The sequence below is a fragment of the Peromyscus californicus genome, unplaced genomic scaffold (genome assembly GCF_007827085.1).
Source record: "Peromyscus californicus insignis strain IS unplaced genomic scaffold, ASM782708v3 Scaffold_19__1_contigs__length_69161282, whole genome shotgun sequence".
In the NCBI taxonomy this organism is placed as follows: Eukaryota; Metazoa; Chordata; class Mammalia; order Rodentia; family Cricetidae; genus Peromyscus; species Peromyscus californicus.
In genome coordinates this window covers 61,069,666-61,097,535 of record NW_026294491.1, presented here as the reverse complement: position 1 = coordinate 61,097,535, position 27,870 = coordinate 61,069,666, and the positions used below count along the sequence as shown (strand labels likewise).

At 48.5% G+C, this 27,870-nt stretch overlaps 1 protein-coding gene across 1 annotated transcript; it reads right to left on the bottom strand.

Moving 5' to 3' along the window:
- Window positions 1-296: 296 nt before the first annotated feature.
- On the bottom strand, window positions 297-17,605 carry Mrps18a (mitochondrial ribosomal protein S18A). The gene is made up of 6 exons (XM_052745444.1): window positions 17,470-17,605; window positions 10,555-10,586; window positions 6,958-7,065; window positions 3,598-3,721; window positions 3,323-3,392; window positions 297-674 (listed from the first exon to the last, which is right to left on the bottom strand). The coding sequence occupies exons 1-6, from the start codon at window positions 17,579-17,581 to the stop codon at window positions 530-532; spliced, it is 591 nt and encodes a 196-aa protein (XP_052601404.1). The 5' UTR covers window positions 17,582-17,605; the 3' UTR covers window positions 297-529.
- Between the last annotated feature and the right edge of the window lie 10,265 nt (window positions 17,606-27,870).

The following is a 27,870-nucleotide window of genomic DNA, read 5'->3' as shown; positions in this document are numbered from 1 at the left end:
GAAACCTAATTCTAAACCAAAAGGCAGAGACCAGGAATGTGATAATGAAGGAGACACCAAGTATGGACAGGTGGAAACGGGTGGGGAGGGATGGTCAGGGGCCTGCTCAAATTCGAGGACTCAACTGAAAGCCACTTGTGGGCTAGGCCCCCAACCAGATAGAGTGTGATGCCTATCGTGTGGCACACGGACCCACTCCAGGCAGGCAGGGCCCATTCAGATGAGCACCTTCACACTCGGCAAACGCTGGAGGCCACCTCGGGCCGCACACTTCCAAGCAGTGACCACACAGGGAAGCCGGGAGCCTGCTTTATTACATTTCTTTGGGTCAGACTCCTGCCCAAGCCAGACAGAAGACCACAGGGCAGGAGATCCAGCTCCTGCCTGCCCTGGCTCCCAACACTGTGGCTGGGCAGATCCAGGGAACAGAAGTCAGTCCCGAAGTTCCCATGCTGTGTGTGGAGGGCAGTGGTTCTGGTGGGAGGGGCAAGTGTATCATCTGGAAGGTTCTTCAACAGCACGGCTCCCATTAATGAAACAGCTTCCAAGGCCTTTTGGAGTAGCAGACATTATCTTTCAGGAGTGGTGACCCCACGGCCATACCCACCTTGTCCCAACGGTGGCCTTTTTTGTAGATGGGCTTGACAGAGCGGGGAGACCAGCGAGTCAGGTAGCTGTAGAGGGAACACAAGGAGGTTGGCATGCCGGAACGGGACAGCAGGGCACTGTCCCCAGCCAGGCTCTAGCGGCTGCATCATCTCGTCCACCAGTCTTCCTCTCAGAGGGCAAAGGATTTTCCTGGGAGAAACTGCTGTTCTGGAAACGGATGGACGGACTCTCGTTGTTAGAGTGTGTGGCCAGGGTCAGTCAGCCCAGGCCGCTCCCTTGACCTTTCTAAGACCGTCCACACTCAGGGAGAGGGCCGAGGAAGAGGACGCTTGGACAACAGCTCTCCAGCCTGACCCAGGGAAGGATAAAGACTGGCGGGGAACCCGGCAGCCTTCCCCACTTGGCTGCTTTAGACACCCCAGCCTCCAGGAAACGCCTCAGGGGACCACACTGGTGCAGGACCCTGACCCTCACCCAACCCGATGGGAAGCAAGGGATGAACACAGTGGGTGCAGTCCCAGGCCAGCAGGTTCCTGTAAGTGGGAGAGGGTAGGAAGAGATGGCGGCCACCCATGGTCCTCCGGCCTCCTCTGGGGATAGCCTGGGCCCAGATTGTTCCGGGAAAAGTGGCTCACAGCACCGAGACCGGGGTTTACTCTGTTCATAATGAAACCTGGCTCCTGACCATAAAGGCCCATCGTTTATCCTCAAAGTTCAGCCACAAAGGCCAGGGGTCCTCCCGTGTTCTATGAGAGGTTGAGGCCTGCCCTGGCCGCCTCCAGAGACCCTCAAGTAAAAGCTTCTTAATTTAAAAACTAGTATTCCTGGCAGAAATTAAAATCTATTTTTTTTTTGGCTGAAATCTTTGGCTGAAAAAAGGGTTGCTGACTCATGCATGCCTTTCCTCCGTGCTCCTCTGGACCTTGGTCTTTGGCTGATAGCCTTATGTAGAGGGGAAGCTCCCGGAGGTCCAGCCCTGGTGTGTGCGGGGCTCAGGAGGTGAAGGCAAGGCGTCCCCAGTTGGCTGGGGTACTACTGTCTCTATGGTCAGTGGTTCTAGGACAACAGGCTGGTCCAGCATAGGCTCCCTCACCACCAGCTGGCCCTTGCTGGCTTCTCCCAGTCCTAGGGGGGAGGGAGGCTGGGTGCAGGCCCATGAGACAGGGTGCTCACCAGGACTCCAGAAGACCCCAGCTGACCAGACTCTCAAGAACTGCCCTCCTCAGCGGTCCTTCAGCTAGCTTGGGGCCTGATGCCTGTGCCATACGGAGCAGCCAGCTGACAGGTAGGCTGGGTGGCCTCCAGTCAGCCCTCTGTGAACCCCTCAGCTCTAGTCAGAACTCAGGCTTTCCTAAATCACTCCCTTTCTACCTCTTCTGAGCAAGGAGGACTGGCCTGTATCCCCATGCACAGAAGAGCAGGAAAGAGGAGACCATCTCCTCTGCTGGAGAAGATACTGTTGCACCCGGGTGTTGAGGACACAAGGGAGTGAGCAGGGCCTAAGCCCTTGAGTGCAGACCAGGGACCCTTGGGTGCAATCCCAGCATCCCTTGTACAGGGATCAGCACCTCCTGAGCCAGGATGTCCCCTCCCCCAGGGATGGCCTTTTGCAACTCAAGAGCCCCCACACATCATCAATCCTGTGTCACACTAAAGGACACCGGATGTAAGGGAGGGAGCCTGGCCTAGCTTCAAAGGCCCGAGGGCAGGATGGATTGTGTCCTCAGGCTTGCTGCTGTCTCTAAAGAGCCAGGGTGGGGGTGGGCTCAACCCCCAAACAGACCAGAGCATGCCCTGCTCCTTGGGGCTGCTGGCAGAGAGCCCAGTTCAGCTCTGCTCAGCATCTAGGAATGGGGAGGCAAGGCACAAAGAAGCAAGCCTACGTTACCCCACCTCACACTCTCCACCTAGCAACCTGGCCTCCCAGCATCCACCTGGGTTCTGGTAGGGATCTCTGCAAAGACCTGTGGGGACTTCGGAGTCTGGCTCTGCCTCAGTCACCCTGCAGAGTATGCGGTTCTCACTATCAGGAGAGGCAGTCTGACACACTGGAGGAGGGAGGAGCCGCTGGGGGGCCCAAGAACTGCACACACTTCTCTCAACAATCTAATTGCCTGCGAGGGTGACGTCACGGAGAGGGAGCCTGTGACAGGAGAGCTGTCTGAAAGTTAGGTGAGACTCTGCTCTCACTCCAGAGGGCCTGCCTACCCTGCTGCTGCTGCAGGGCTGCCTCACGTCTCTTCCTCCTGAGAGCCCAGGAGAACTCAGGATGCCAAGGAAGTGGTGAAGGCTGTTAGCCGCACGACTCCAGGGAGCAGTGGTGGTGATGGCGCCTCTGTGCAGGCTGCCTTGATGCAATGCCGTGTACAGTGGTCCTACCCAGACAGTCCCCACAGCGAAGGCTTGCTCTGCCCTTTAATACCGCAGTGCTGGAGAGAGCTGGGATACTGCAGGTCTGCAGCAGCGCTCCAACATCCCCACAGCAATGCGGTGTGATGTCATCAACAGGAAAACATTCTAATGCCCAACTGTGTCAAGGCCCTCGAAGACAGAAAAGAGGAGACATGGGCCAGGGAGGGAGGTGGCAGATGGCATACGGTACAGCCACGGTGGGAAAGATGGGCTGCTGTAAGAGCCATGGGACAAGCTCTCTGGATGCGGTGAGATCCACGGGCTTAGAGTGCTTGGGTCAGTTGTGCTCATGTTTCCTTACCGGTTGAGCTTGGGTTTATTCTTTGGTAAGGACCCTTCTGGAAGCCGTGGCCTGTGATCTGGGAACAAACCTGAGTGGAAGAACATATAGTCAGTCTGTCTCCACAGTTCTGAAAGGGCCAGGGGTAAAGACCATGGGAGTGGGGAGCAGGGGGACACGGTGGGGGTGGGGGACAGACAGTCAGTATTCTTCTTATCGCCTCTCTCCGGCTGTGACAGCTGGCTGGGCTGAGGGGCCTGCAGTCCCACCACCCTCTTAGCCCTGGGCACTCTGACCTGCTCGGTGAGCCATCTTTACACACTCCTCGATCTTTCGGTGTTCTTCCGTGCACAAGCCTGTGACCCTCCGGGGCAGCATGCCTCCATGAGGCCGGATGAACTGACTGAGGAGCAGCACATCCTGGTGAAAACCAGAAACTGGAATGTAGGTCAGCTGGGTTTCCTTGTATGCTGGGAACCAGGACTGTGGGCTCTGCGGGGCCCCAGCAGGACAACTCATTAGGACTTTTCGATTCCCCATTGCCAAGCAAAGGGCTCCCAGCAGCTCCCCAAAAGTCTTCTGACACATTAGGTGAGACCAGAAATGCTCTAGTAAGCATTTCACCATCAGCCCTTCTTAGCAGTAAAGTCTGGTGTCTGCCAGGGAGTTGCAGCACACGTCTTTAATCCCAGCACTCGGGAGGCAGGTGGATCTCTGAGTTCGAGGTCAGCCTGGTCTACAGAACGAATTCTAGGGTAGCCAGAGGTGTTACACAGAGAAACCCTGTCTCAAAAACAAAACAAAACAAAACACAAAAACAAACAAAAAATAAAAAAAACCAACCAAACAACCGGAAAAAAAAAGTGTCCAGTGGTCACTGGTCGTTCTCATCTGCTGGGATAGGACATGTAAAGCATTTCCATGACAGGCAACACCTGTTCCACCTCAGCCGCAGACTCTAGGTGGCCCACGTGAAGGGCATACAGACAGCTGCTCCACCTGCTGTTCTGCTCAGGCGCTAGGCAGGCACCGAGCTGAAAGGAAGGAACCAGGCTGTGAAGTTCAGTCCATATTTCATAAGTCCAGATGGGAATGGGTCCTTGGGCCTCCTGTCACACACCTAACAAGCTGTGTGGGATTAAGTCTAGCAAAAAGGACAAACTGGTAAGGAACTCTCTCCCCCACCATAAGTGGCTCAAAGGGTTAAGTAACACTTGTCCCTACCAGGGCCCAACGCCAGCCTGTGTCCGTTTACTAAACTGCTGTCTTGCTGTATGACTGCAATTGTTTTAATCACTGGACAGCTCCCGGGAACCCCAGGCCCCAAACTCCCAGCCCAGCACTCTGCAGAAGCAGGTAACAGACTTGGACTAATCCACAGCTAAGGTGCTGCTGGCTCAGATCCTCAGCACCTTTCACTGCAGGCTGCCGAGCCAGCGGCTCACAGCTGGGCCAACAGTGCTCCAAGCGGAAAGAGGAAAAAGGAAAAACAACTTTAGCCTTTACCTTGGAGAGGACTAGATTTCTTCTCCTGGAAAAACAGCCAAATCAACTTCCTGGAAATGGCCAGCAGGACACTGCCCTGAGTGGCTGGGCAGGTGTGGGGCTTGCCTCCCTCCCTGCAGCTGGGATTACGAGCATGCCCGTCTATTCACTGACATGAGACAGGAAGCTCTGGACTCAGCCTTCTGCTGTACTCTAGGCACTTCTTTTCAGAGGACCCAGGGCAGAGCCCTGCCCTGCCCCTATGCCCGGGGGTGGACTAAAGCCAAGGTTCCCAGCCCAGGAGATTAGCTGGGTCACTCTGTTCAGATCTTCCAGCACTTATCATCTGACCAGGATCTCTACCCTTAGCCAACCTGTGCCTCAGAGGGGAACCAGGATAACACCCAGGTCAAACTGGCCCAGAGCCCGGATCACCTGAAACCCCCAGAGTGCTCCTGTCACAGTGAGCGCTCTGAAGAACAAGTGTGGTATCCAGGCTGGGTCCTGTCTTCTCTGCAGGGTAGCAGGTAGCACATGGGCTCTGCCTGGCTTCTCGGATCTGGATGCTGGCTGATACTTAGTGCGGGAGGATTGCAGCAAGATTATTAACTTCTCCATGCCCAAGATTCCCTCACTGCAAAGGAAGGATAAAGTCCCTACTTCATGGGGTTAATTAGAAATCTAAGGGTCAGTAAGATGGCTCCGCCAGTAAAGGTATTTGCTTGCCAGGCGGTGGTGGCGCACGCCTTTAATCCCAGCACTCGGGAGGCAGAGCCAGGCGGATCTCTGTGAGTTCAAGGCCAGTCTGGGCTACCAAGTGAGTCCCAGGAAAGGCACAAAGCTGCACAGAGAAACCCTGTCTCAAAAAACCAAAAAAAAAAAAAAAAAAAAAAGGTATTTGCTATGCCTGACTATCTGAGATTGAGCCCCAGGATCCACATGCAGGAAGGAGAAAGCTGATCTCCATGTGTATGCCGTGGTATCTGTTCCTTCACATATACACACGTTGCTCCAAAAAAAAAAAAAAGATTAAGTGATGCTGGGCGGTGGTGGCACACACCTTTAATCCCAGCACTCAGGAGGCAGAGGCAAGAGGATCTCTGAGTTCAAGGCCAGCCTGGTCTACAGAGTGAGTTCCAGGACATCCAGGGCTACACAGAGAAACCCTGTCTTGAAAAACCAACCAAACAAAGTGAGTTAAAAAAGCCCGTGACTGCTCAGGCCCTGGCCTCCTGGAGCAGGCCCCACACTGACGCTGCCTGCTGCTGGCTATGTTCGAGATCATCTCCTTTCCCAGAAGCAGCTGCTCTGGAAAAGGTACAGCAATTGGGTGGTCTGGAGCTGCACTGTGGAGACTAAAACGTGTCTGCAGATCCCACTGTGAACCACCTCATTACCTAGGGGAGAGGAGAGTCAAATCCAGACCCGATTCCAGCCTGGTGAGAACTACCCCTGCCCTTCTGTACCAGGTCATGAACTCAGTGGCTTCCTGCTCCACAGCCTGTAAGAACTTTAAAAATGCCCAAGTTGAGTGGGTCTGTTTGAGGCTGAGTTGTAGAAGCAATGATTTACCTTAAAAAAAAAAAAAATTGATGTGCATAAGTGGTTTGCCTGTGTGTGTACATATGCACTGCATGCTTACTCCATATCCTCTGGAGACATGAGGCCACTGGAGTTATGGGTGGTTGTGAACTACTATGTAGGTGCAAGGAGCTGAACTAAGGTCCGTTGCAAGAACAGCAAATCCTCTTAACTGCTGAGCTGTCTCTCAGTCCCATACTTTTTTCTTTAAATTTTTGTTGAGATTGTTTTATGCATATAGGTATTTTGGCTGCATGTATGTACGCAAACCATGTGCATGCAGTGCCTGTGAAGGCCAGAAGAAGGTGCTGGATCCTCTGGAACTTGATATGGGTGCTGGGAGCTGAACCCCTCTAGAAGAGCAGCCAGTGCTCTTAACCACTGAGCTTTTTCTCCAACCCTCAGCCCAGTCTTCTCAAAGCTCCTTAGCATCTAACACACAGTCAGGGTTGACAGCCACTGGACCAGGCTCCGCTGTCTTTGGTGGCCATGTGAGATGCAGCTGTCACTACATGAGGAGGATAATGCTCAAGGTGAGAGAACTCTGGCCCCAGTGGACACAGGGTGACTGTCTTTACACTCACACTCACCTCATAGTTATATTTGTGCTTCAGGTTCCAGCGGCAGATGGGGCACTGGCCTGAGGGGTTAGGGGGATTTGGAGTTGCCTTGGGAGTTTCTGTGATTCGGCCTTCAATCTAAGGAGGAGGGAAAAAAAAAGCCAGTGTGAGAGCCTGGGTCAGACATGCAGGTCTAACTGTGACCACACCCTGCATGAACGCCAGCCAAAGCTTACTTCTGGGGGTCTCACGGCAGCAACTAACAGGTCTGCTTGTATGATGGAGATTTTCTGTAGCTTGGCCTTGGGTCTTGGCCACAGGCAAGTGGTTTGGCAAACAGACCATACATCCTGTAATCCCAGCAGTGGGTGGCAGAGGCAGGAAAACTAGAAGTTCAAGGCTAGCCTGGGCTATGCAGTTTTAAGTTCTAGGCCAGCAGGGGTTATATGTAAGACTCTTGCCTCAAAAACTAGACAAACAACAATGATGACATCAGACTGACATACAAATTGGTAACTAGAGTAGTGGTTCTCACCCTTCCTAACACTGAGACCCTTTAATACAGTTCTTCATGTTGTGGTGACCCCCAACCAGAAAATGATTTTCGTTGTTACTTCATAACTAATTTTGCTACTGCTATGAATATAAATATGTGTTTTCCCATGGTCTCTGGGGATTGTGACTCACAGTTTGAGAACTGCTGAACTAGAGGGTTTGCCCTATCAACTCAGCAAACCACAATAAAATACCTGAACCCTAGGCTTCCTCCCTGACTCTGGGAAGGTTTACACGTGCACATGTTAAAAAGTTCCAAATGGGGCTGGAAAGATGGCCCAGCAGCGAAGAGTATGGCTGCTCTCGTAGAGGACTGGGCTTCAGTTTCCAGGGGAATCGGATGCCCTCTCCTGGCTTCCAAGGGTACCTGCATGCATATGTACACATTCAGACGACTAGACACACACATGTAAAGAAGTTCCAAATGGCATAGAGATGCGCTATCCATAGCTTCCACCCACTCTACACTTTATCTGCAGACAGCACTATTTCCAACTTTATAGACCAGAGCCATATCTATGCTAGCAGGTTCCAACCAGAGGGATATTTTCCCCATCTGGCCATGTCTGGGGACATTTCTGATTGGACAATTGGGGGAAGGGGTATGATGGGCATCTAGCAAGGATGCACAGGGGAGCCCTCACAACAAAGAGCTCCAGCCAGTGCTGCAGCTGAGAAACCCTAGGAACAGCCAGACAAGCGGGTGTCTGCTGCTGCTCTTCCTCTGCAAACGCACAGAGAACATGGGCCGATGAACACAATACACGCCCTCCTCTAAATCAAACCAGGGTCCACGCGGCAGACTTAGCTGGCTTGGACTGTGTTCTAGGGACCAGGCTGCCTCACACTTGCAGTGAACCTCTTGCCTTTGCTGCCCGAGTTCTGGGATTACAGCTTGCTTTCCTTCTGTCATTTTGAATAACACCTTTCAAATACCCTGCAGAGGCCACGTGTGACATGACCTTCCCATCATGGCTGTACCCTGTGACCCAGCCTTGGAATGGATAAGTGTACTAAAGCAATGATCTGGGAGTCAGCTCCAATTGCAGAGGGAGTTTAGCAAGCCTCGCTGAGACTGAGCCTAAGAGCATGGCTGGGATGGATTTGAGAGGCACAGGAACAAAAGTAACCCTGTCGCCTGGACTGGGAAAGGCTACAAGTTCTGCTCAGTTATGTCAGGCACCACTACCCAACCCCCACTTCTACCATGGCAACCCCAAACACGTCAGAGAGAAGCTGAGGGCCAGGGAAAATCTGCAGGTGCATGGGAGGCCCCCAGGGCCCCAGGAGAGAGCAACATTCATTGGCTCACTGTTATTTGGCTGGGTCTGTGCTAAGAATGGTTTGCATGGACCAATTCCTCTAACTCCCACAACTTAGTGCGGCAGGCGTCAGATCTGATTTTGGAGAACATACACCCACAGTCAGTCACAGCAGCACCTGACAGAGCTGCAGTGTCTCCACGTTCCCTCTATAGTTTCAGGACAGCAGATCCATGCCTCACATGAAAAACCCTCTTTACACTTAAAAGTCAGCTGTGACAGCATCATCAGCTGGGAAGCAAGCCTGTGACTCTGAATATCTAACACATTAGCTTCTCTTAGAGATGCTGCTATTGGTGGTGAACTAGCTGGTTCTGAAGTCTGAAGTGGCAGATGACAGCCAGGCATGGTCTGCCACAGTCTTCAAGGGAAAGTGGAAACAGCCAACAGAAGAATAATGGCATTCTGATGAGCTAGAAAAAAGGCTGGACCCAGGACAACAGCGGCATCAGCAGGAGATGCAGTGGGTGGGGGACTCTCTTCAGCACTGAGCACTCTGTACCCAGAAAAGTGGAAGCAAGATGCCACTTCAAAAGTCTGATGTCAGGCTGGCTATGGTGCATGCCTTCTAGCACTCGGGAGGCAGAGGCAGGCAGATCTCTGTGAGTTTAAGGCCAGCCTGGGCTACAAAGTGAGTTTCAGGACAGTCAGGATTACACAGAGAAACCTTGTCTCAAAAAACAAAAATAAAAAAGTTTGATGTCACCCTTTTCTCCAGCACAGAGTTTATAGGGTGAATGCCTTTTGTCATTTGAGACAAGGTCTCGTGTAGCCCAGGCTTGCTCACTGTATAGCTGACGATGGCCTTGAACTCCTGATTCTTCAAGTACTGGGATTACAGATATGCACAATCATGCCCAGATTGTTTTAGGTTTTAATCAGAAAACTGGAGAGATGCCCAAAGGCGATGGAGTACCCTAAAAAGTAAGAATTAGGTAGAAGCTAACCAGTGGAAAGGACAAGGAGGTATTCTGGGAGAAGAATGATTGGATTTCTCCTGGGGATAAGACTGCCTTGCGGAGGCCTATACTTGGCTGACTGCCAAAGAGGTTAAGCCCCTGGTTGACATGGAAGTTCCTGAGCCTTCTGGGAGCTCTGCAAGGTGGCTGAGAATTCCTCGGAGGCATAGAAGACCATGTGAAAACAAGGTTGTCTTTTAAGGATTATGGGATAATCTAGGCCCCATGACTGACTCCCCAAGGGAGGCAAGATGGGCCCAGTGAGGGAAAGGGGGGCATGGGTGGAAGAATCATTCCAGTTTTCTTACCAGGAGACAAGCCAGGGTGCCAGCTAGTGTGGTTAGGGCCTAGGGACTATCATCTCTTAACGCATCACTTAAGGGTACTCTTTACAGACAGAAAGTAAGGATCAGATGTCCAGGCCCTGGCTCTGGGCCAACTAACTCTGGTTCTGTAGGCCTGCAAGGCTGCCTTAGTTTCCCCTTTGGGAAAATGATTTATCACCTGCCAGAGAACATATTAGCAAAAGCCTCTGGGACTTTGTCATACAAAAGGTCACTTTAATCAAGTAACAGATACCTCAGTACAGGCACAGTGACTGTTCTTGATTAACCACACTACGGCACACAGCCCGAAAAATAGTAGACTTGAGGATTTATGGTCTCAGAGGGAGCAGATCCCGGAGCCAGGAGTCCAGATTGGGCCTCTCTCCCTCCCTCAGAGGAGCAGCCAGGCGGCTCCGAGCGAGCGTTGAGGAGGTCGTGAGTGGCCAGCGCAGCAGCGATACTTACTATAGTCGTCTTCCCTTCTTGGATCTCCACCACTAGAGATAAAGGGAAAAATTAGGTCAGCCATTTAATAAGGAACAGGGAGTTTCAAATAACAGCTCAAGTTCTACACAGGCAGAGGAGAGGAGCCTTCAGTCTGCACTCTCTCACGGTCCCTGCCTGGGACAGAAAGCGGGCAAAGTTCACCCCCAAGGGCCAAGGCTGCATGCCCTTGAGGCTGGCTGTGGGCTAGCCTGAGGTGCTCAGGCTGCAGCATCTCTCTGGGATGAAGGGGCTCCATGCTGGGTTTTTGCCTTTTGAAGCTGAGACTCACTTTGATTCTGTCTAGAAGAACTGGCAAACTGAATAGCTGTGGCAGGAAAACTGCCATGCGTTTGAGGCCAGCCTGGGCTATAATATAAAGTAAGACTCTGTTTCAAAGACTTTAAGCAAAGAGGGACCAGATCCTGTCCTGTGTGGCAAAAATATCCAAAAGCTTTCAGAGCAGCAGGCCTGAAGGGATCAGAGGTAGCCCTTACACATGTCCCTTCACAGAGGGAATCAGACCAAAGTGGTTTCTGACTGGGAAGGGTTTGCAATCTAAAACACAGCACTGTCTGCGTTCCGGTGGGGGCTTTTCAATGAGACAAATCCAATCCCAAAACGTATCCTGAGACTCCCGTGTCAAGACTGCATGGCACTGGCCGTGAGGGAAACAGTCTCTTCATCTCCCTGAAGGCTTATGTTCAGTTATCACCAGAGAAAGGGACGGAAGCGGTAGCAATCAGGAGCCTGGAGACATCAGGCTCAGCAGGGCTTTAGGGAACACTGGTAGTCTATACTGAGGGCAACCCAGGACCTACTGATGCTTGAGATGGACAGGAGAGAAGTGGAGGCGAGCCCATGAGCTGCATACATCTGTCACCTAACTAGGACACTGAACGACGACAAGGCCGATGGCACCTGAAGCCGCCGCCAGCTCACACACAGCAACTGGTCTCGGAGAGCCTCCCGTGCTCCTGACTGTTTAGAAAGAGAGAGCCGCAGCTAGCAAGGAGCTGGTACACAGCAAATGCTCAGTAAAGGCTATGTTTAAGGAGTGAAATAACATCACTGTCTCCTTTTAACTGCTACAATAGGGAGCTTGAGTCCACAGAGTCTGCAAACTGTCTCTCCAGATACTAAAAGCCCATTTAAACAGTGCTTTGGCTACCACAGTTCAGTTTTACTTAGCTCTGGCTAACTCAAGAAGTAATATAGATTAGAAAAGCACCTAAGGTCCCTGACTTCGAGAATTCAGTGGGAGCTGAAGATCTCTCCCTGAGGAAAATATCTACCTGCAAATACACAATTGGCCATAGGTTTCAGGAGGCTCACAGTCAGCTGTAGGGTATGTGTTAGAGACCTGGCTTTTCCTCAGAGGTGGAAGGGGGTATACTTGTGTTTCTTTCCTTTCTTTCTTCTTCTTCTTCTTCTTTTTTTTTTTTTTGCGTACCATATTTTCTAAAATAAACATATACTGCTTCTGCAAAAACATAATATAAACAATAAAAAGAGAAGGGCCTAAGGAAAAAAGGCAATGCTAACCCAACCAGAGCCCATGTCAGCATCTGTGACCACTGAGCTCTGTGACCGACACCTAATTGAACACAGGCTGCCTGGAATGAGTCCTCACTTGTTTTCTGGGCAAACCATTCATAAAGAATCATTACTCCAAAACAACCAAGCTGAGAGCCCTCTCTGTCCAACTCCAGACGCACACAGTGAGGCAATGACCAGAAAAACCCAGAGGCTTTCTTTGGAGAACACTGCAGCCACTAATCAGAACAAACTAGGTTCCTCGTGTAGAAGAAACTGCGTCACCTCACACACGGTTCTACTTGTCCAGAACGGAGACCAACCCATGAACGGGATGTGGGTAAGACTCAACCTGGTTGTCGGCCTAGAAGCCAGCACAGCTGCAGAGGGAAGGCCACCATGGTGTCCACTGCAGAATGGCCCACACAGGGGACCAAGGAGAGCAGGAGGGCAGGTCTCCAGCCCGGGAGACCCCAGCTACCCTAGAAAGCTTGCTACTACACAAAACACTGGGGAGGGCCAGAGGGTAGCCAAGTGGGGGCAGCAACAGGTGGGGGTCAGTTTCTGAGAAGTGGCAGGAAACAAAAGCAGACACATTCTCTACCACGGAGTCAGTACCAGGACAATGGCCTGCAACACAAAGAGCATAAACATGTGGTTTCCTTCTTGGTCCAGGCTCTTGGGCCCTAACCATGAGGTAAACAAGTCTAACAAAACACACATCACTCTCGGCAAAGCCCCAAACCCTGAAGTCATCTCACTGGCCCCTGGAAAAGAGATCAAAGCCCATGGCAAGCTCCACTGTTCACAAGCTCTCCCACAGCAACCTCGAGCCAGTGAGTGTCTTTCTAGAAGCTGTGGGTAAAACAATAGGCAGATGCTTATCTAAGAGAGACAATCTGTCAAACCAGAGGAAGGACCCAAGGAACTCACAGGAGACACAGACTGGTCAGGGCAGGGAGTCAGTGCAGGGGAAGGCCGGCTGCGGCCGGAGAGACCCTCAGCAGATTTAAGCCACTGGAAAGAGGAGATAGGAATCAAAGAGTATTGACTTTCAGTGTGCATAGAAAAACATGGCAAACCCAAACAAAACCTGAGATCCATTTGTCCCAGGCCCCCTCTCCATTCAAGAGAAGAGGTGGGTAAAAAGCTGGACTAAGGTTCAGGCACCAACAGAAAACTTACTTAGGACATGTCAGCGTGAAGTCACCACCAGGCATGACACCGCTTTCTAAGGAGAACTAAGGCTGCAACCTCTCAAGACAGGCACCCCTCACACACATGGAATGATCTTCTCAGTGAGGCAGTACGTTCACTGAGAATCAGGAAGCGGGCAGCAGCCTCGCTCTCCCTCCTGGGCAGAGGAACAGCAGAAGAGGAAGGCACAGTCTTTGCCCTGGTGGAGGGAAGGAAAGCAAGTATGGGAACTTCACCATAATAAAGCCCATGTCTCATAAAGAGGTCCTCTGAGTACTTCAGGAAATACTCCTAGGATGGAGTCCAAGATAACTGAATTACAACAGCCTGGAGCAAGCAGCCATGTGGTGAGACTGTAATGGGCGCAGAAGCCCTGATGGACACGTGAACACAGGCAGACACAGCGCACTGGGGCTGACAGACTCAGCTGTTTAGTAAAGGATGCCGTGAGGGAAGGTGGAGGCTGCGGGGCTGCGGGGCTGCGGGGCTGCAGCAGTGAGCAGCCAGAAGCCAAGGCCTCACAGAGCCGTGCAAACTAAGATGGAGGCAGCCCTCTGCCCCAGCAGGCACAACGGAGTGCTCGTGCTTCCGGTCGCTGCCTGCGTCTCAAGCACCATCTCCTTCAGTTCACCTTTCATCACTCAAGGTTCTGGGTCTCCAGCTGCCTCCGGGTTCTCTGCCCTGGAATTCTGGATGGAATGTCCCTCTGTCCTGGGCTTCGGAGCCTCACTGCTGCTTACCAACTTTCCCCATTAGTAGGGCACTAAATCTTAAAAAGCCCAACTTCCTCTCAAAGCTCTCTGCTAAAGAATTGCTCACGTATCAGATGGCCTCTCTTAGCTTCCTGAAAGAGACCAATTCCCTCTGGTCTTGCATCATTTCAATATATTCTGCCTCAAGGTCACGGCTGTTAATTCACGGCTTCTTGTCACGAAGGCATCTCCTTCACAAGGGTGGTCAGGCAGGAAGTTTCTAACACCATCCTTGCTAAATCTGACTGTGCCATTGATGAAATCACTGGACGTTCTTTGGCAAGTTAACTGGTAAGAACCTTTCAGAAAGGGAGAGGACAAAAGAGGGGACCTGCCATGGAGTGCCAGGGCTGTGTGACACTGGAGACAGAAGAGCGTTGCCTCTGCTTTCAACTATACTACTTACTATTTATAGCTGATGTCAAGTCAGCTACTGAATCTTTAGAACTGGATTCCCCCAGCCATCAAAATAAAGACGGCTAATATCTACCTTTAGGGAAGACTGAGGAGACGTTTTATGGAAAATCTAGCATATTCCTGGAAGAAAGCACTTAGTATTAGTAAACCAGTTTCCTCATTTGTCCCCTCCAGTCTTGCTTTTTCCTTAACTCACTCACTCTGGGCTTGTATGTACCTGCCAATCATCTCCCCCCCCCCCCCCACAGAATTTCAGAGACAAGGTTTCAATATGTAGCTCCAGATGGCCTGGAACTCTCTAAGTAGACCAGGCTGACCTTAGAATTCACAGAGAGCTGGGCGGTGGAGGCGCACGCCTTTAATCCCAGCACTCGGGAGGCAGAGCCAGGTGGATCTCTGTGAGTTCAAGGCGAGCCTGGTCTACAGACTGAGATCCAGGACAGGCACCAAAACTACACAGAGAAACCCTGTCTTGAAAAAACCAAAACCAAAACAAACAAACAAAAAAAGAATTCAGAGACCCACCTGCCCCTGCCTGTCCACCCTCACCCCTACCCCATGTCAAACTTTAGACCAGGCTGTCTCAGCATCAGCACTACTGACATTTTGGGCCAGTTGGTTCTTTGTCGTGGAGCTGCCATGTGTGTTGTAGGACATTTAAAGGTATTCCTAGCCACTCACCAGAGGCTGGTACTAATCATTGACAACCAAAAAGGTTTCTAGACATTGCTAATGTTTTGGGGGTGGGAGAAAGGGAACAAATGACCACACTGAGAAACTAAAGGCTTAGACTGAAAGTTTATAGCAATGATGCTGGTACTCGGTCCTCAGGAGTCTCTTCTGGATTCTAAGCCTCATGAATTCTTGCTACAGTTATGTAGCTTTATCTTTGAAAAGCAATATGCTTGAATATTATCAGCAGGAGAATCAGCTTGTTTGCCACAACTTTAAATTTTACATGTACAATGATATTTGCATGTCAAGGATGCTAATGAAAATCAGCTGTATATGCCATACCAAAAGGCAGAATACCACAGGTTCACTTAAAGGTTTAGAGATGGGTGATTCCAAAGACTATAAAACATGACAGGGCTTTCACATAAAAGCACATCAATTGAATTTTTAGCCTAGAGAGCAGGTTGTCTAAACAGTGGCAAATAGACAGGAGAGTTACCATCCAGGTATTTGTAGAGAGGACCAAACAATGGTTATTTAATTCATCATCCACAGACTCTCGAGTTAAAAACAGTTCTTGCTAGGTGTGGTGGTGCATGACTGTAATACCAGTCCTTGGGAGGCAGAGGCAGGGAGACTGCCAGATGTTCAAGGCCAGCATGGTCTACCTAGAAAGTTAAAGGCCATCCAAGGCTAATTAGCAAAACTTTGTCTGAAACAACAAGTTTCTTATGTGAAATCTCAAAAATTTCAAATATTTTAAAACTAATCATACAAGAAACTACCTATCAAAGAAAAAAAAAAGAAAAAAAAAAAAACCCGACCCATAACATACAAACTACAAATCATACAAGACACCCTCTTGATTTCTTTTTATCTTTTCAAAGATAAAACTACATAACTGTAGTAAAAAAAAAAAAAATCACACACAGTAAAGAACTGTATGGTGGCACATGCCTCCAAGTCCACACTCAGGAGACAGAGGCAGGTGGATTTCTGTGAGTTTAAGGGCAGCCTGCTTTACACAACAAGTTCCAGGTCAGCTAAGGCAGTATAGTGAGACTCTGTCTCAAAAATTAAAAAAAAAAAGTTTTTTTTTGTTTTTTCTTGTTTTTCCGAGACAGGGTTTCTCTGTGTAATTCTGGCTGTCCGGGAACTCTCTCTCTAGACCAGGCTGGCCTTGAACTCAGTGATCTGCCTCCCTCTGCCTCCCGAGTGCTGGGATTAAGGTTTTCGATACCACCACCAGGCCCTTATCTGCCACTCTTAATGAAATTACTGTTTGAAACTAAAGAGACCTCTTCTAAGTTGTGCATAATGGTTTATGCCTGTTAATCACATAACTGGGGAGGCTGAGGCCTCTTCTTTGATTCTATGGCTCTTTTTTCCTTTTTTTTTTCCCCCTCCAACAAACTGATTACTCTTTCCAGTTGGTTACTTCTCAACTTTGACGATATTCACTGCCTGGCCAACACTGTGCTGGAATTTTAAAAACAAGCCCCTTTACTCAATTATTTCTCTAGCATCCATTCCTGCTTCCCACAGAACACCGCAGACTATATCCCCTTAGGAGCCTGCTCAAGAAGCATCTTCTTTATGAGAACTTCCAACTGCCTTTGTTATTTCCGGTAACAGAATCTTCCTGTACTTTCTCGTGCAGATGGATGACTTTCATTTATTGGGGGATGTATACACATCTCATCAGAACCCAAGCTTCACAGAGAGGCTTTCTCCTTTTACAACCCTTTCACAGCTTGACTCACAGCATTTGGCCTTCAGTAACCTTTCAGTTGATGCTAGAATCGGGTTACTTTTCTAGATTTAATATTAGTGAAATGCAGAACTAACATTAACCACTCGCTTCTTAGTTGTTCGGCTGCCTTTGCACCTTGGCTGCCTCTCAGATTAGTAGCCTAGACAAAAAAAAAAAAAAAAAAAAAAAAAAAGCCACCACCTAGTCACATTTTCAGAAGAGAGAATGAAAAGAGACGCTTTGGGGCATGCTTTAATCAAGGTGAGGGCGATTTGGAAAATGAGAATTAGCATTCAGCCCTTCATAGCTTTTCTGAACTCTGAGATACTCGTCTTTGATCTCTAAACGACCAGGCCTTTCTCTCAATCCTCCTTAACTTCCGGAAGACACTAAGAAGCGGGAAGTGAAGCAACAGCGCCAGGGTCCGACAGGGCTTTTAAGCGTCCCGCGGAGGACCGCACCTCCGACGTCTCAGAATCGTGCCGAGGGAGCGGCACCCCGGGGTTCGCGGAAGTCTGTTTTATGGCTGTTCTCAAGTTCTAGAGGTCGCTGGCTCCTGAGACTCACCTTCTCTCAACCCACGAGCCGGAAGCCATAACCGGCCGGTCGCGGCGGGGCCTGCCAGGAACCCTTGGAGCTGCCGCCCGAAGCCGGACACCAGAGCCCTGAGGGCCGCCATCTTGGGAACACACCTGACCTCGCGTGTACTTCCGCTTCCGGAGCGGGGCGTACGCAGCCGCCGTGCGGGCTTTCTCGTGGTTACTCCAATTGCTTCTGGTTCTATCAGCAGTCGGGATTGGGTGTAAGGAGATGCGCCTTTGTGAAGCAGGTGTTTTGTTCTAAATGTCCAGGGGAGATCCTCCGGCAGCTGTAGGGCAGAGCCTGGTCTTTAAAGTTGCCTGTTAGTTTCTCTTGGTAAATCACACACCTCACCATTTCTCTAGTTTTTCTTCCTGCTTGCCAGCCGTGGATTTTCAGCTTTTGTGATGGGGGCTAGGCCCGTCAGGACAGATAGAAATGGTAATGGACTCCGGCTCTGGGAGCCCCAGACCTGGCACAGAATTGACCTTCCCTCCTACCTGCCAGTCTTCCTGTCCTGAACTTGGCTCCACCCATCTGCCTATTCTTTGGCTAGCTGGTAAAAATGCTTTGTTAAGAGTTTATTTCAAACTTCATTCGCTGTGGAAATGACGTTGACCTCCCCTGTGCAGCATCTGTCTGGTTCTGTGCAGCATCTGTCTGGTTCTGTGCAGCATCTGTCTGGTTCTGTGCAGCATCTGTCTGGTTCTGTGCAGCATCTGTCTGGTTCTGTGCAACATCTGTCTTAGTGCTCTACGGTTGCAGTCTCCCCGACCGGACTGCAAATTCTGTTAAGGCAGAAACATTGTTGCCAGATGTGGTGGTTCACGCCTTTAATCCCAGCACTAGGGAGGTTGAGGTACGGTGAATCTCTGTGAGTTCCCGGACAGCCTGGTCTACACAGTGAGTTCAGGATAGTCAGAGCTACACAGTGAGACCCTGTCTCAAAAAAGAAAGATTGCAATTTTTGTTGACTCTCATGCCCCCAGCTCCTAGCACAGGTCCCTGATATTTAATAACACATAATAATGGTACAATGTATACTTGTCAGTGAATAAGTAGAACCTGTTTTATAAAATAGGTTGTTGCAAGGATTAAATAAATTGTTCATGATCAATAAATATAAGCTAGTTAATGGAACAATTATGGAGATGGCTCTTTTTCACAAGCTTGACATATTTGCCTTATAAGAAAAGTTAAAGCCGGTCAGTGGTGGCGCTCGCCTTTAATCCCAGCACTCAGAGGCAGAGCCAGGAGGATCTCTGTAAGTTCGAGGCCAGCCTGGTCTGCAAAGCGAGTTTCAGGACAGGCTCCAAAGCTACTGAGAAACCCTGTCTTGAAAAACCAAAACCAAAAACAAACAAACAAACAAAAAGTTAAAATACTGAAAAGAAAATAAAATTGCTTAATTTTCCTTCTTTCAGATTTTCAGGACATAGAGGATGTTCCTCTGAGCTACCTAAGAAAGGAAAATCATTTACACCTCAATTCTTCCTTTTGATGATAAAGGCCTTCCCCCACTCTTTATCCAATATAAGCCTAAAAGGGGTGGGGGTGTCCCTAGTTATCTTACTCTGGTTCTCTGGTGAGAAAAACTAGGTCTACTGAAAAGCACAGCAAGTCCTCTGATGCTAGAGAGAGAAAGGGCCTGCTGTTTAGTTGGTACTGGTGTCCTGCTGGGCTAGGTGGATGTGGAGCTTTGTATCATCACTGTAGACAGGAAGAACAGGAGAAATACCACATTGAGCAAAAGAAGATACAGACAAGAACTGAAAGGCCAGTTAAGGTGGGATTGATTGACACATGACTTAGAAGCAGGTTTCTGTGGGGTGCACTTCTAGGTGGTCCAGACAAGATCAAGATTTGACTCACTCTAGCTTCCAATTTCCCCTGTTTTTAACACATTCCTTGTTTTTTTATTCACTTTCAACTTCTGGGGACTGAGCAGAGGCCAGGGCAGTCACTGAGTCCCACCTGACACTTGTGAGCATAGTGAACTCAAACATTTGGGTGCTAGCCCTTCCCAGTTATGTTTTCTAACTTACTGTAATCAACATAGATTTTAGGGTACTGGGCAGATGGATCAGTTAAGAGCCCTGACCACACTTTTAAAGGATCAGAGTTTGGGTCTCAGCACCCATATGGCAGCTCACAACCTCCTGTGTCCCCAGTCCCAGGGGATTTGATGATCTCTTGTCTCCGAGGGCACCAGGCCTAAATGTGGTGCTCATTCAAACATGCAAGCAGTCATACACTTAAAATAAAAACAATCCCTTCCTGTTCTGCCCAGAGAGGGGATCATATGTGCCATTCTTAACTCCTGTTGTAACAAAGGGAAACTTCTCCCAGTGTCTGGAGCCCTTGATACCCTACATGTGGAAGAGGAGGGTGCCCTTAAATTCGTGGCAGCAGGAACTGGCTGAGGCGGCACCAAGTTTGACTTGGGTTGGAACAGTCCACCCACAAGAGGAAAACTGATAGAATCTGGGTCATAAATCTGAGGAGGACCTGGAAACGCTGCTGCCGGCCGCTCTGGCCATTATTGCTGAGGTCAGCATCATTTCCTCCAGGAACACGGCCAGCGAGCTGTGCTGCCCTTTGCTGCCGCCACTGGAGCTGCTCCAGCTGCTGGCCGCTTCACTCCTGGGACCTTCACTAAGTAGATCCAAGCAGCCTTCAAGGAGGTGACCAATCCAAGGCTGACCACCAGCCCCTGACAGAGGTGTCTTGTGTCAGCTTGTTTACTATCGCTCTGTCTAACACAGAATTCTCCTCCATGTTTTGTGGGTGTTGTGATTGTTAGATTATTAAGAAGCAGCTGTAGAGAGGCAGAAGGTAGAAAGAAAGAAAGAAAGAAAGAAAGAAAAAGAAAGAAAGAAAGAAAGAAAGAAAGAAAGAAAGAAAGAAAGAAAGGCTTGCTCGGACCATAGGTGGACCATGTTTATTCCTGGTGAGGGAGCACTTAGTCATTCACATGTGTAGATGACCAAAATGCCTACAGAGAGAGATGGGATGCAGCCCCTTATAGGGGCAGAAATGACTTCCACAGTCTGAAAGGGAAGCTGGGAAGTGTAGTCTTTCAGCAGGAAGCTATCATTCCTAACTCTGAGAGGATATAAAATATGCAGGGCAGGGGTGTTATAGCTGCTTCTGCTGAGGAGGGTCTTTGTTAGAGGGGGTAGTCATGGGTCCATTGGGGGAGGGTCTTCTAGTCATGTAACTTGATTGACTTTGATGGATTAAGTGATTGCCATTTTGTATTTCTGGAGAGATTTGGGAAATAATTATTTATTAGAGGGTTGTGAGCAGATGATTTGGTTACAGAGCAAAACCAAGGGATTTCCCGGGAATCTTGAGGGATAGGGAGGAAGAGAGGTGGGAGGAAATGGGCATAGAGTTGATTCAGGGTGGCAGTGATTGTCCTGTCACCAGGACTGTTGGACTAAAATGAGCTAGAGAAACAGCGGGGAGCTACAGAGCATCAAAGGATGGAGACCGGAGAGAACAGGGACTAATGCAGAGAAGTGTGTCTGGCTCAGGGTGAAAGGGATGACGTTCCCTTTAGCCTGTTTCTCCACAGCACCTGAAAGGTCTCAGGGAGCTGTTGTAGGGTGGGAGCATTGGGAGAGCTTGAGCGGGACGTTTTGTTTGGGTATAGGGTTAAGTTCTGTAAGTAAAGCATTTAAAAATGGGGTAAAAACATACGTGTGGGGATAACAAGGAGGAAAGAGGGGAATAGTGCGGCATGCAGGGAGTCGAGCTGGTCCTGAAGGATGTGAAGCCCATCTGAGCTGGTCCTGAAGGATGTGAAGCCCATCTGAGCTGGTCCTGAAAGATGTGAAGTTCATCTGAGCTGGTCCTGAAAGATGTGAAGTTCATCTGAGCTGGTCCTGAAAGATGTGAAGTTCATCTGAGCTGGTCCTGAAGGATGTGAAGCCCATCTGAGCTGGTCCTGAAGGATGTGAAGCCCATCTGAGCTGGTCCTGAAGGATGTGAAGCTCGCCTGAGCTGGTCCTGAAGGATGTGAAACTTGTCTGAGCTGGTCCTGAAGGATGTGAAGCCCATCTGAGCTGGTCCTGAAGGATGTGAAGCTCGTCTGAGCTGGTCCTGAAGGATGTGAAGTTCATCTGAGCTGGGCCTGAAGGATGTGAAGCCCATCTGAGCTGGTCCTGAAGGATGTGAAGCTCGTCTGAGCTGGTCCTGAAGGATGTGAAGTTCATCTGAGCTGGTCCTGAAGGATGTGAAGTTCATCTGAGCTGGTCCTGAAGGATGTGAAGCTCGCCTGAGCTGGTCCTGAAGGATGTGAAGTTCATCTGAGCTGGTCCTGAAGGATGTGAAGTTCATCTGAGCTGGTCCTGAAGGATGTGAAGCCCATCTGAGCTGGTCCTGAAGGATGTGAAGCCCATCTGAGCTGGTCCTGAAGGATGTGAAGCCCATCTGAGCTGGTCCTGAAGGATGTGAAGCCCATCTGAGCTGGTCCTGAAAGATGTGAAGTTCATCTGAGCTGGTCCTGAAGGATATGAAGTTCTTCTGAGCTGGTCCTGAAGGATGTGAAGTTCATCTGAGCTGTGAGATGGGGAGGTGGATTGATGCAAAGGAGGCTTCAGTCCAGCTGCTTCAGTTCTGAGTCCCCAAAACAGTGTTCAGAGTGGCAAGGAGAGGGATGAGTTAGACAGTCCATTAGTCCCCTTTTAGAGGTCACCCGAACGCTTTTAGGGGCTTGGGGACGTTGGTCTCTCTGTCACTGTTTGAAGGCTGACAGAAGGGTAATGGGGGAGCAGCAGCTGGAGGCCTCAGTGGAGGATCCATCCCAGGGGCCATAAGAAAACTGACAGTTGTCAAAGATCCAGAGCAGAAGTCAGGAGGGAACAACTATACAACTTAGTGGGGACCATTAAGAGATGGAGGAGGGCCGGGCGGTGGTGGCGCACGCCTTTAATCCCAGCACTAGGGAGGCAGAGCCAGGCGGATCTCTGTGAGTTCGAGGCCAGCCTGGGCTACCAAGTGAGTTCCAGGAGAGGCGCAAAGCTACACAGAGAAACCCTGTCTCGAAAAACCAAAAAAAAAAAAAAAAAAAAAAAAAAAGAGACGGAGGAGAACTTCACCTCAGAGAAACATGAGTTAAATGTGATTGGACAACCGTCAGGACCGTGTTCTGTGGAAGGACAAGGTGGCTGTAGTCAGCTGTTTGTTACCCCAGACTCCTGCATGAGGAGCAAGCACCCGGAAGTTTTGGAAAAGACGTCAGTTAATGTCTGCACCTAAGGGACAGTCTGACAGAGCTGTCTAAGTGGTAGGCCTTGCTGTCACATGTGACAGACTTTGTGTATTTGTGTCAAATATTAACAACACCAGGTAGTATTTAATGAATGAAAACAGAGTATCCCAAGTAAAACTAAATTTTTGGTTAGGAACAATTTGCCGAGGTAAAAATTTTAAACATTGGGACTATTTCCTTACGTGACCATATCTAGTATTTGAAAACATGACAATACATATTTTTGCTAAAATTAAATTATAAAAATCAAATTATAAGTACCTATATTCCAATTTTATATTGTCAGGCTGTGTAAAGAGACAATTTAACTCTAAGTTGTATTCCCCAGAAATTATTTCCAATATAAAAAGTATTCTCCCAGAGAATACTTGATTTTCCTCAAAAGGCACATCTCTAGAACACTCTAGAACATCCTAAGTTACTACCCGAGTCAGTGACTGCCATGTCAAGAGTGAATGACTCACTTTACAAAGTTTTCAAAAATTAACCCAACTAACAGAACCTCTTAAAAATCTCGGCATTTTCGTTCCATACACTCAACCAAGATGGAGGATGAAAGCAGCCACGTCAAATCTGTAATAAATAATTTACATGTGACGTAGACTGAATTAGCTAACCCTGACCCTGAAACTAAAAAGGCTTAAGCCAACTCTTTACTTCTCTTGTCTATGGACAGATCTCTAGGTCACCACATCCGCACAGCAGTAAGCATGCTTCTTAATGTCAGCTGCTCCAGTGGCCAGGCCCCTCCCCCAGGAATGCTAACTGCCAGGTTCTACCCACAGAACATTCTAACTGCCCTAACTGCGGGACCCTGCCCCCACCCTGCAGAGCAAAAGCCCAATCTCTGGACAGGAAATCCCACCAATCTCCACCTGGAAAGCTCTAGACCCTTCCCAAGAAGCTCTATATAAGCTCTCTATCCTGTTCGGTTCGCTGCTGTTTCTTGCCCTAGCAGAGGCAGCCACTCTCTTGGCCTTTTCCTTCCCAATAAATCTCGTGTGTGAGGTTTGTTGTGTGGTGTGACTTGTGGTGTTCTTTGGCTTCCAGCTGCCAGGATACCTTTCCACTCAAGCTGCAATGCTTACACTTAACATCACATTTTATTTAAAAATAGATTGATTGTTTAGATGCATACCCTTTTTTATGGGGGGTGGGGGGTTGTTTTTTGTTTTGTTTTTTCAAGACTTGGTTTCTCTGTGTAGCCCTAGCTGTCCTGGAACTCACTCTGTAGACCAGGCTGGCCTTGAACCCAGAGATCCGCCTGTCTCTGCCTCCCAAGTGTGCCGCCACCACCATGGCCTGGCTCACCCCTCTTTTTTTTTTTTTTTTTTTTTTTTTGGTTTTTCGAGACAGGGTTTCTCTGTGTAGCTTTGCGCCTTTCCTGGAACTCGCTTTGGAGACCAGGCTGGCCTTGAACTCACAGAGATCTGCCTGGCTCTGCCTCCCGAGTGCTGGGATTAAAGGCGTGCGCCACCACCGCCCGGCTCACCCCTCTTTTTTAAATGAAAGAATTAACTGTCAGCTCTTCAGTGTACAGCTTGATGAATTCCCATAGAAGAAGTAGAACGTGATCAGCACTCTAGAACACTATCCTGTATTCCCTTCCAGTCCTGACCCCCAAAAGATAACCATTATCTCAACTTTTGGCACCACAAACAACATTTTCCTGATTTGAGCCTCATATAACATTTTCTTTGACTATCGTATTTCAAAAATTCTTTCTTCTGTTGGTGGAGTTTGAACCCTTCCCTGTGGACCACCGCAGATAGTGCTGGGACTAACATGATTTTTGGCAAACCTGAGAACAAGCTTTCTGGAATATTCTAGTGATGGAACTGTTAGGGTATACATATGCTCAGCCTTAGTAGAACATGCCCAGAAGCTTCCCATGGCAATTGAACTAGTTTATTCTGGTACCAGCTATATGTGGGAATTCCAGTTGCTCCAAAACCTTGTCAATATTTGAAGGCTGTTTTTTTTGTTTGTAGCTTTCATCTGTCACCCTGGTTAGTATATAGTAAGGGCTCATTGAAGACTTATTTTACATTTATTTGGTGCCTATTGACAATAACTTTTCATATGTTTATAACCATTTAGATATCCTATTTTGTAAAATATCTGTTCAGGATTTGTGCTCATTTTATATTTATCTGTCTCTTTTTTTTCTTGATATATTGATATTAAATACATATATTTAAATTTTATTTTCATCTTATGTATATGAGTGTTTGCCTGCACAAATGTATGTGCACCATGTGTGTGCCTAGTTCCCAAGGAAACCAGATCCCCTGGAACTGGAGTTAGAGGTGGCTGTGAGTTACCACGTGGATGCTAGGAACCAAACTCTGGTCGTCTGTAAGAGCAGAAAGTGCTTTTAACCACAGAGCCATCTCTTCAACCCCTGGTCTCTTTTTTTCTTATTAACTTGTTGCTTTTTATATATTCTGGCTACTTGTTATTTGTTGACATCATATAGTTAGCTCTTCACGTGCTGCCTTCTTACTCCTTGGAGTACAATTTTTTTTTTTTGGTTTTTTGAGACAGGGTCTCTCTGTGTAGCTCTGCGCCTTTCCTGGAACTCACTCTGTAGCCCAGGCCTTGAACCCACAGAGATCCGCCTGCCTCTGCCTCCTGAGTACTGGGACTAAAGCCGTGCTCCATCACCGCCCGGCTCTCCTATGTTTTCTTGCAAAGACTTTACAATTAGATCTTCAGTTTGTCTGGAATTGTTTCACCATGTGATCTGAGACTCATTTTCTGAGCCACTGAGGTGGGTTGAGGGGGGAAAGTGCCTGTCACCTGTCCTAGTTAGCTTCTGTTGCTGTGACAAACACCATGACCGAAAGCGACTTGAGGGGAGAGGGTTTGTTTGGTTTATAGGTTACAGAGGGAAGTCAAGGCAGGAGCTCAAGGCAGGAACTGAAGCAGAGACCATGAGGGGATACTACTTATTTTCTGTTCAGGTTGACAACCAAGATTGGCCATTACAGTCCCTTGCAAGCCTAATGCCCTGAGTTCAATCCCTGGAAGCCACGTAAAGGTAGAAGGAATGAGCCAACTTTTAAATGGTGTCCTCCGACCTCCACACTCACCGTGACATACGCTTGTGTGCATGTGCACTCCCCCTCTATTGCTTGTGCACGCACACGTGCGCACACACACAGACACACACACACACACACACACACACACACACATCTTCATCATCATAAATAAATAAAATAAAATTTTAGAAATATTCATTTTCTGCCATGGTAGTGTCTTACTGATCTAATACCATGGATGGAGGCAGGAGGATCACACTCCTTCACTGCACATTAGCTATTCTAGTTTCTGGAATCTCTATTTGGTTACATTGATCTCAATTTTGTCATTTACTTATCTATTTATTGAGGCAGAGTTTCACTCTGGTCCAGGCTGGCGTGGACCTTGTTATGTAGATCAGGCTGGATTCAAACTCGTGAACATCCTAGCTCTGCTTCCCACCTGGTAGGATTCTAGGTATGTGCCACCTGCCTGGCTCTTTGGTGCCCTTTTTAATGGCTATGTACTATTTTGTTGTCTGGAAATCTCCATAACTTACTGGAGGCTTTTGGCTTGCTTTCAACTCAGTACTCTTTTTTCCTTTTTCTTTTTCTTTTTTTTACTTCTCTCTTGCTGTGGGATGTTCTGTATGGCAAATGTGTTGCTAATTAGTCAATAAATAAAACACTGATTGGCCATTGGCTAGGCAGGAAGTATAGGCGGGACAAGGAGGAGAATAAAGCTGGGAAGTGGAAGGCTGAGTCAGAGAGACACTGCCAGCCACCACGATGACAAACAGCATGTGAAGATGCCGGTAAGCCACGAGCCATGTGGCAAGGTATAGATTAATGGAAATGGATTAATTTAAGCTGTAAGAACAGTTAGCAAGAAGCCTGCCACGGCCATACAGTTTGTAACCAATATAAGTCTCTGTGTTTACTTGGTCGGGTTTGAGCGGCTGTGGGACTGGCAGGTAAGAGAGATTTGTCCTGACTGTGGGCCAGGCAGGAAAACTCAAGCAACACTCTCTCTCTTTTTCTTTTTTGGACAGGATCTTGCTATTTAGGCCATACTAACCTTAAATTCATTAAATAGCCCATGCTAGTCTCGAATCTGTGGTAATTCTACTGTCTCCTGGGATTAGAAGACACCATGTCTGGTTTAATTCAAATTTATTTTCTAAGCTAATCTTCCTACCTAAATATAACATGTTCTATCCACCAGTTAGTCTTCTATTCTCCTCTCCTCGCTGGTATGTGGGGATGCTTTGTGTATTGTGTGGTGGAATCAAAGACAGTAAGTTTTTTTTTTTTTTTTTTCTGCAGGCTATAAAATGGTAGCTCCAATCCAAGAATGGGTCTTTTCATGAGTCAGAGCTTCTAAGACTGTTGGCAAATGCACTCTTATGTACAGGGGGACTAATTTCTCTTCTTCCTTTCTTTTTATTCTCTCTCTCTCTCTCTCTCTCTCTCTCTCTCTCTCTCTCTCTCTCTCTCTCGATAAAGTCTTACTATGTAGGTCTGGCTAGCCAGTCATGTGCCACCATGTCTGGGTGACTGTTTTCAATTGTTGCAGCAATCCCGGGACTCATGAGCAGCAATGACATCATATACACACAAGTGAGAGGAATGAGGTCGATAATCTCTCCTTACACTGAAGATTGACCCCAGTATCTATCCCATTGCCCCATGGAGGCATCTCTTCTTTCTTCCCCACCTTGTCCTGCACTCAGCCTCTTAATTCTGGAGATAATCTAAAGATTTAAAATTGTTTTTAAATTCTGTGTATGTGTGTATATCCATGTGTGGGTATGTGTACATGAGCAGATAGATATCCATGTGTGGTATGTGTACCTGAGCAGATATCCATGTATGGGTATGTGTACCTGAGCAGATATCCATGTGTGGGTATGTGTACCTGAGCAGATAGATATCCATGTGTGGGTATGTGCACATGAGCAGATACCCATGTGTGGTATGTGTACATGAGCACAGGTGCCCGAAGAGGCCAGAGGAGGATGTCAGATCCCCCAGGAGCTGGAGTTACAGGTAGTTATTGAACCACTAAGCTCAGGTCCTTCGCAA

Bases quoted from the DNA above. Each gene is read 5' to 3' on its own strand.
- Mrps18a (XM_052745444.1), bottom strand. From the start codon at position 17,581: ATGGCGGCCCTCAGGGCTCTGGTGTCCGGCTTCGGGCGGCAGCTCCAA. The intron at 10,587-17,469 runs GTGAGTCTCAGG...CTTTATCTCTAG, and splicing joins GGCTCGTGGGTTGAGAGAAG to TGGTGGAGATCCAAGAAGGG. The intron at 3,722-6,957 runs GTGAGTGTGAGT...GGTTTTCACCAG, and splicing joins AGCACAAATATAACTATGAG to GATGTGCTGCTCCTCAGTCA.